The following is an 8,973-nucleotide window of genomic DNA, read 5'->3' as shown; positions in this document are numbered from 1 at the left end:
GAGGAGGGAGGGAGGGGAGGAGGGAGGGAGGGGAGGAGGGAGAGAGGGAGAGAGAGGGAAAGAGAGATTGATGTTAAAAGGTGGAGTGCTTGAGGAAGACACCCAGTGTGGTCTTCTGTCCCTCCCTCCCACCCACACACTAAAGAAGTTATAACCTCCTTTGCCAAGCATTTCCCTCTCAGATCTCTTTACACAATAATCCTCAGGAGAGCAATCCACATACTGTCTAGACACGTTTTCTATACATTTGCTCCTAAACTTAGTCATTGACCATCTTTTCTCAGGCACTCAAACAGACTTCCTCAGGAACACCAGTGAGAGGCTGAGGGATGGAGCAGTAAACATGAGTACCAGAGTGAGGGCCTCCCCAGAGAAACACAGCCAAAGGGCATCTCGGTCTTCCCTAGCCTGAAGTAACCACCTGTCCACCCTTGACCCCAACACCCACTGCCACCCCTCCCATCATGCCTGCTTCACTTCCCCCCAACACTTATCTGACACGTCGTGTGTGTGTTCCCACTTACTGAGTGCCTCCCCCAGTCGACACATGAGCTCTGTCAGGTCAGGGCCCTGTGTGTGTGACTGACTACTCCACTCCCCCATGCCTAGAATGCTCAAAAGCTACATTTTGCATGACCCTAAAAGACGAGTCCAAGGGAAAGTTGTTTAAAGTTAAAAGTCAAGTAACTGAAAACTCATCTTGAAGCAGATCTTAGGCGTGGACGCTGCTTACCTGAAGTTTCTATGTAGTAGTGGGTAATCGCCTTCCAGTGATAAACAAAATCTTCTTGTAACGGAAGAGACGGCGCGAGCTGCACAAACACAAAAGACCAGACTTAGAAGGCGGCATTAAGTAAAGGCTCCTGCAAACCTTAACATTACACGTGTCCATGACGCAAGAGAAGCGCCACAATAAAGGGGGGAAGCTTGATTTTATGTCAAATATCAAATAGACCAAAATGAGTTCAATCCAGGGAAGCAGAATGAATTATTAAAAAGAAAACCACCTTTATCAATATTATTAGTAAACTACAGCATTGACCTTTTCCCTTCTTCTGTTATCACATGGCTTCAAAAGTGACAAAGCCAAACCCCCATTATTCTGTGACCGATGTATCTGTAAAATAACATTACTGATAACCTGAGGCCTTTGTACCTGGGACTTTGGAAGGCGAGAGGGTGAAGAGTCGCTGGCAATCACTTACGTATCAGCACCACAAATACACTGCACTGCCGGCATCATAATCTGATTAAAACTGCTCCCTCCTTTCCACGGCATTCTGATGTAAATCTTTTCCTTTCTAAGCCTAGATCATGCAGTGATATTTTTAGCAAAATAACTACATGAACAAGACACTACACATTTAAATTCTACAAAATGTGTCACACTGCAGGCTTTGAAATGCACTTCATAAGTTTTAAGTCCATAATTACATCCTTCAGCCATCTTGCTGCAAGCCGGCCAGCGTTGGGGAATTGGTGTTAAACGGAAGAAAGGTAGGCCTGGCCTCTCCTTCTCCAACTCTTTTCCTTGAAAGAGTGAGAATGGAAGCCAGGCAGCCTCGAGCTGTCATCAACCTCTGTTAGAAAGTCCTGTGCTGACCCACGGAAGGGTAGAGCTAGAGGTTTCTGTCCTGGGCACAATTACGTTACAGTCTGACTGGGTAAACTGCCATTTCATGCTTCTCCTATCAGTGCCAAGAATGTCCAACCCTTGGACATTGTGATCAGATGTTGCCATCTACAAAGCTCACTCTTGAGAATGTAGCAAATTGAGTCCACACACACACACATACACACACCCCCCATACCCCATGTCTTAAGTCTCTGGTTTTGTGTTGGGCCACACTCACGGCTACCTATGGCTACAGACTGAAGATGCCTGCCAGCTGAACTCCTGCAGTCAGGCCTCTCTTAACTTCCACCTGTTTCATGTTGACCTTTGGCTTCCCAGCTAGTGACCTTGAGGTTGACAACTCTGTCAACACAATTTCTCAACTCTTGGGCAACTTATGGGTACCGTCACAGGCATGGTAAGTGTCTCAATCCACAGGTGCAGTATGTTTTATGAAAATGGAACTGAAGAGTTTTGATCTGCCATTGGCTTCTTAAAGCCAATTCTTCCCACACTTGCCTATGTGCACAGAACGTGAAGAAAATAGAAATGAATATTAGGTGTAGTTGTGAAAGACTTAACAGGTGGCTAAGCTTTGGGAAGACTTAGCTTTACAGAGTTAAATTGACTAACAATTGGGACAAACACAGGAGGAGTTGATTCTTTCAAAGAAAGGGATGTGGTTTTTAATGTAGCAACGATTTCTCCTTTTAGGTTGTTACAGAGTATCCTTCCCCCAGCTTTCCCCCCAGCAACACTACACAGCAGACACATCACCAGGCTAGAAGTCTCTGGGGGATGCAGTGTGTGTGTGTGTGTGTGTGTCTGTGTGTGTTTGCCATATAATACCATCAAATCCCAAGCACGATGGCGACATTCCTTCAGTGCAGGAGGGAGACAGATAAACTGTTCTGAATTGCTAACGACTCAGATGAATAACAATCCCATTCAAAGGAGAATTCTCTTTCTCTTTCAGACTCCAGCAAACTTGCCTTTGTTTTAGATCTTGAAAATTGCATAAAAACATTCATCCTCTGATAGAGATCCATGAACCAACAGCAGGAGACTATAATTTAATTTTTTAGTATTTGGAGATTAATTTCTCAAGTCTCTCATCCCTACAGCCACTTCAAATCGCCAGGACACCTATCTGTGATCTCCTGTTTGTCTGCCTTGGACTTCCTGTTCTCCTATCTGGAATCTTCGTCTCTCTAGGAAGTTTCCTCTTCTCCATTTTGAAGCACCTGCCACTCCGAGGCTTCCTAGCCTTGAGGCCAGCTTCTACCTTGGCTTAGCTGTCTCTCCCTTAGGTTGTAACTGGACAAGGGCTGGGTGGGGCCAGCCTTTTCATCATGCAGACCCCGATTTTTAACTCAGTGATGGAGCAGAGTCAGCATCAAACACTCATCCATGAAGAAATGGACGGCCACCAGGGGCTGACATGTGATAGGTAGGCGTGCAGGCCAGCACTGCACAGGCCACACACGCTCACTGGCAAAACTGAAGATCAAACCTAGGGCTTGGGATGAGCAAACATCAGGCCCCACCCCCAACACTTTAACTTTTACATTTTAACTTTAACTTTAACATTGTAGCAGGGTCTCACTGACATTCTGGGTAGGCCTTGATCTTGAGACACTCTAGCCTCGCGCCATCATACCCAGCCTAGAACAGCGTTAAACTCTCGAAGTTCTTGGCTTTGCTCAAATTCCCATCAAAGTCTACCTATTAACTGACTTGCTTTTTGCTAGAAACCTGGACTCTGCCCAAATTGTTCAATATACAAACGAACCTCCTCAACAATTTGGACAAAAGGTTCAAGCCATTATCTCTGCTTTAAATGTCTACAAAATGCTCATCTTAAAAGATCTTTTAAAGTGTCTTTTCCTACCCCAAACTTATTTTATCTGTTCTGTTGTTTGTTTTTGTTTGAGGCAGGGTCTCCTATAGTCCCAGCTGGCTTCAAACTCACTACATAGCTGGGGCCTTCAATTCCTGATCCTCTGGCTTCTGGTGCCTGGCGGTGGGGGGTTGGGATTATAGGCGTGTACAACCACATTGGGGGGGGGGTCTTCCTTTGCTTTTCCATCCTTCCTTTCTTTCATTTATTCACTTTACACCCCACTCCCTGTCCCACTTCCTGTCACTCCCAGTCACTCCTTCTTGCTTTTAAGACAAGGCTTTATGGTAGAGCCCAGGCTGGCCTGGCACTCGGTCAGGAAGGTCAGAGACACAAGTGTGGGCCCTGACACCTGCTTCCTCAACTTCCTTAACACCCGCCCCCGCTATCTTTTCCACCTCTCTCCTACCTAGTTCCAGTCTTACCTCTTAGAATCTTCTCTGACTACCCTTAAGATCTGCCCTCTTCCTCCTACAACCCCCCCTCCCCCAGCCCCCATGCAGCCTGGCTAAACCGATCTTTGAAGCGTTATCAACACAACTCTCCTATACTGCTCACTTTAACCTCTGCAGCCGTCCTGTGCACAAACTCTGTATGCTCCGTGTCAACTCAGAGGGACAGCAGCTGGACTGGACCCTGCTCTCTCTGACTCCAGGGCGGATCAACCCTGTGCATTCATTACACTATGACCTCCCGTGTGTGCTTAGCCAGCTGGCACTGGGAGCCAAGCAAGACGCAGACACACCGTGTTCCCTTAGTGTGCCGGTGCTTTCTTTCACTCTGGCTCTGAAAACTCTTGCTGAGTAAGAGAGGGGCTCAAGTCCCAAGACAGAGCAGTTTTCAAGAATTGGTAGCCAGGAGGCAAACTGCTAAAGAGAGGCAGAGGATCAAGGCCAGGCTGGGTTACAGCTGAGAGGTGGCTCAGAGGTAGAGGGTTTGCCTAACAGACAGGAGGCTTGGGTTCAGACCCCAGCATGGTAGATAGGATGGGATGCTGATCCCAACTACTGGGTATGAACTGTGCTTTGAAAACACTGCCTTCTGAAGGATGACATCCACTGAGTTAGTTAAAACAGACAAAAGCTCAGGGGCTTGCCCTTAATCCTCCCCGGAATAAAAGGAAAGAGCCAAGATGGTTGAGCCACAAGGGTAGAGCCACGAAGATGGTAGAGCCACGAAGATGGAAGAGCCACAATGTCTCTGCAGGACCTGGCCCTCAGCTAAGTGGGAACTGCTAAGACAATGAGATCTAACCTAGGACTAACTTTAGGACAGGCCTCATCAGAGTTGAGACATGTGGCAACTAGCTGACAGAACACAATTATTTCTAAGATACTTACTAATGGATTCCAGCTACGTGGATTTGAGCTACGTGAGGGAAGAGCCATCCTTGCGGGAAAGAGAGGAGAGAATTACACCACAGGTCTTGGCTCTTCTTCATGTGTGAATGTCTTTCCTAACCTCACATCGTGTCTATCAGGTTAAAACACATAAATGTGAAGCTATGAAAACACCTTCTATTTCCCCAATTTGTAAGTAGTAAATGGCAAATGAAGAAAAACCATCTAAACGATGCACACCAGGTGTGAAAACACTTCCTTGTAATCCCAGGTACTTGCAAAGCTGAGGCAGGAGGATTACAGGTTTAAGTACAGCCTCAACAGTTTAGTGAGGTCCTAGTTCAGAGTAAAAGTCTGAAGGCTGGATTCAGGTAAGTTAAGGCCGGATTCTGTTTAGCATTTAAGAGGACCTGTTACTCTTGGAGAGGACCAGGTTTGGTCCCAGGGAACTCGGCATCCTTCTCAGACCTCCACAGGCACCTAGCATACACTCGGTTCACAAGAATACACACAAATAAAACACTCATACATACAAATAAAATAAAGTAAATCTAAAAGTTTGTTTGTTTGTTTTTTGTTTTTTAAATTTAAAAAGGATAGGTCCTAAGATGGCCTAGCAGTCAAAAGCAGTTGCTGGTGTCTGACTGCCTGAGTTTGATTTCCCAGGACCGGCACCCGTGAGAGAGAGAAAAACTGACTCCCGAAAGATGTCCTCAGACTTCCGCCTGATCATGTGCTTGTGATCACACGTGAACATGTACGCTGGTGCACACGCATGCACAAAAGGACACGCATGCTGAGAAAGCCAGAGTAGAAGACTGTGGGACAGCTCTTACCTATCATTCACCAAGCCCTGGGTGAAATCCCCTGTACCAGAAACTAAACAGAAATCAAAGCATGAGCCTATAACCCCAGCTCTCCGGGGTGTGGGGGCAGCAAGGTCAGGAGTGCAAGGCCATCTTTGGCTGCACAGCAAGTCAAAAGATGTGAGAGGCCTTGACTCAAGAACAAAACAAACACAAAACTCACACACCTCATCTAACCTCATCTAGATGAATCTATATCTGGTCAACTTTAAAAACCACTGCAGGCTGACCTGACTGACTACCAACACCCAGATGCTGACACTACAAAAGGCTGGGACACCAACAGAAAACAAAAACAGAACAAAAAAGAGGTCCGGTCACCTGCAGGCCTGGGGCTCCCTCCCAAGTCTGAAGTACCCGGAGGATTCTGTTCTTTAGTGTGCTGGGTCAGAATGTAAAAGGTTAGAGAAAAAGCCAACAAATTAAGGAGCAGGAAGACTTGTTTATGGACAAAAGCAAGCAAAACAGTCAGGGAGAGTGAGTAACCGAGGAACTAATCTTGGGTTATGAAAAACATTCTTCAGCTACCAGACGATGGCTTGTTTATCATTGTCTGGGGGAGTTCTTTCCCAGGACAATGTTGAAGGGGCGAATAAAAAAAAATTCTTCAAAGGATGAGGGACCAAATCTATAAGATCTTAAGTTCAGGGCCAGCCTGGACTACATGTGACCCCTCCTAAGAGCAAAGCAGAACCAATCACATATCAGGAGCAGTCCTTTCTCTTGGCAAAGCGTGTGGGTGGTTGTAACATAGCTTAGAAACCAGCATTGAGCAAATGAACTTGACATTTCCACAGGCCAGACATTTATTCCTGGGACTGGGTGAACCTAGTGAGTGCCTCCCTCCTCACGGCAAGACGGGGAAACTGGATATTACAGAGCCAGAGGCTCACGCAGGTAATTTGATAGATGCTAATGATACACGTAATTATAAAAAGATTACCAAAACAGAAAACACAGGCCTTGGGACCAAACTGAGTCTATAAACCAAAAATCCTAGCCAGGCTTAGAGACATGCCTAGAATTTAAGTACTCCAGAGGCTAAGGTAGAAGTTCGAGGCCAGTCTGAGCAGAGCTCAAGTGAGTTCAAGGCCACCTTGGGGCACTGGGCAATTCTCTATCTCAAAATAAAATAAAATAAAATCCAGTGGGAGTGCTTTTATCTAGAACATGGCAGGCCCCAGGGTTTCATCCATATAACTTATTCATAGTTATCTTTTAGTTATCATTCTATCAAGCAATGTTGAACTTTAAAAGTTTGATGACTCTTTATAGTCTGAAGTATAATACAAAATATCAATATAGCTGTTGTTAAAAGTTTTAAAAATTATTTTACCAATGCTGTTGCACACTGACTCCATATTAAGCAAGAAAAGTAGAATTGGTATCTTAGAGTGCAGTTCTCTCCCCCATGTGTCAACACTGCTCCTCAGGAAACCCCATTTCTTTCTTGTTTGATGTGCCACCAAGCGAAACCCAAATTCCACGAAGTATGTAAAAAGCAATTGTGTTAAAGTTTTGTCTCCATATCTGAAATTCACAACTCTAATTTTCTTAGCTGACCCTAAAAACCACCGTGGTATTTTGTCATCTTTTTACTTTTCTTTAGAAAGTCATGTGGATTTGAAAGTGCTACTATTAGGCCATTCTCAATATGCAAAGAAAATGCCATTAAAAAAAATAAAATAAACACAGTAACTTTCTTCACATAGGGTGATACTCAGTCCAAAATTAGCAAGTAAAATAAAGCAAAGGGTTTAATAGCACCGGCAAGAAAAGCATTCTCTTCCTAGGTTTTTGGGTGCTGTACGTTTGGCGGTTTGAGTTCTGTGCCCCCAGTGCTGTTTAGGACCAGCCTCACAGTACAGCGGTTGCAGGCTGCGCCAAGAGCCTCCAGGAAGCGCATTACAGACAAGAAAAGGGAAACAGATGGTGTGAGCTGGGCGATCGCGGACCCGCAAACTCCCGCAGATCAATCACCGAGGTCCGGCCCGAGGTGGGCCGCCGGGCCGGAGCTGGCAGAGCCGGTACCGGTGTGGACCGGGGCCCAGGGTCCCCGCCGCTCCTCTCCCACCCGAACCAAAGCAAAAGCAAGCCCTGCCCACAGGCACCGCCGTTCTTTTGTCTTGCGCGGCGCTGGCCACGTAGCCCCGGAGGTTAACGGCCAGGAGGCCCCGGGAGCCGCCCGGTCCCCGGCTGGAGAGCAGAGGCCCCGGGGGTGCCCAGGCCTCGCCGCAGCCTCCCTCCCCGCGCCCCGCAGCCCCCCGCGCCCCACTCGGCCTCACCGCCTCCACGGCATGCTGCAGGATGGACGTGAGCTTGGAGAACATCCTGTCCCGGGACTGCAGCAGCTTCTCCCGGGACGACCTGGAGAGCTCCTCGATGCGCCGCCGCCGCCCCTGCTGCGGCTGCCCGGGCCGCTCCAGAGTGAAGGCCGGTGCGGGCGGGCCCGGGCGGGGAGCGGAGGGCGGAGGCCGGGCGAGAAGCGCGGCGGCTCTGATCGGAGGACGCGGGGCCGCGGCGGGCGGCTCCGAGGTCGTTCGGCTGCAATCGGGGCCCCGCGGAGCTCAGCGGCGGCGACGCGGACACGGTGGCAGGAGCTCGGGCTCTTCCGGCTGCCGTGCCCGCCGCGGCCTGCAGGGGACGCTGATGCGGCCCGGGGAAGCCCAGGTCTCCGCTACGGGCGTCGCTGGACGCGGGGCGGGGCGCGCAGAGGCCACGGCGGGGAGGGCGGGGCCAGCAGGGAGGGCGGGGCCGACTTGAGGGCGGGGCCGATGGGAGAGCAGGGGGGGCGGGGTAGGCGGGGCGCTGAAAGGTTGAGGCCAGCGGGGAGGGCGGGCCTGGCGTGGTGCACCCAGCGGTGCTGGCACTCGCCTCTCGGTGACAAGAGAGCAGTGTGAGGATTTGGCAGCGACGTGTTGACGCTGCGCTTGCGTACCGTACGTAGGGCAAGACTGGAAGGCCGCTGGGAAAATACCAGCATCCCGAACGCAAAAAAACGGACAGCGGGTCCACGTGCTAGGGATTCGACCACATCCAAATGCAGGTGGGAAGATCCCGCTAGATTAAAATAGCTTATCCTTATCAAAACCCGGAAATGCCAAATGGACACGTGGGACGAGGGTTCGGTTAAATAACGCAGGATGGTGGCCTACAAGGTTTCAGTGTGTTTCTGGAAAAGGAAATAATATTCAGGATGCCTAACACCGATGAGTGAAGCCGCAAGTTAATGAGCCCTGGGCTGGAGGCTTC

At 48.8% G+C, this 8,973-nt stretch overlaps 1 protein-coding gene across 3 annotated transcripts in view; it reads right to left on the bottom strand.

Moving 5' to 3' along the window:
• The window catches only part of Fam160b1 (family with sequence similarity 160 member B1), a 28,330-nt gene extending 19,949 nt beyond the window's left edge, over positions 1–8,381 (bottom strand). The window contains exons 1-2 of one of the 3 annotated variants that reach the window (XM_021151638.2): positions 8,007–8,381; positions 734–812 (exon numbers count right to left, since the gene is read on the bottom strand). In XM_021151638.2, the coding sequence (XP_021007297.1) occupies positions 734–812; positions 8,007–8,051 (124 nt within the window). In that variant the 5' untranslated portion in view covers positions 8,052–8,381. Of the gene's footprint in view, positions 1–733; positions 813–1,007; positions 1,080–1,156; positions 3,942–8,006 lie in introns of those variants that run through there. The other 2 variants (XM_029472549.1, XM_029472550.1) reach the window with 2 other exon arrangements.
• Between the last annotated feature and the right edge of the window lie 592 nt (positions 8,382–8,973).

The sequence above is a fragment of the Mus caroli genome, chromosome 19, assembly GCF_900094665.2.
Source record: "Mus caroli chromosome 19, CAROLI_EIJ_v1.1, whole genome shotgun sequence".
NCBI lineage: Eukaryota > Metazoa > Chordata > Mammalia > Rodentia > Muridae > Mus > Mus caroli.
The sequence above is the reverse complement of the archived record's forward strand: the minus strand, read 5'-3'. Positions and strand labels throughout refer to the sequence as shown.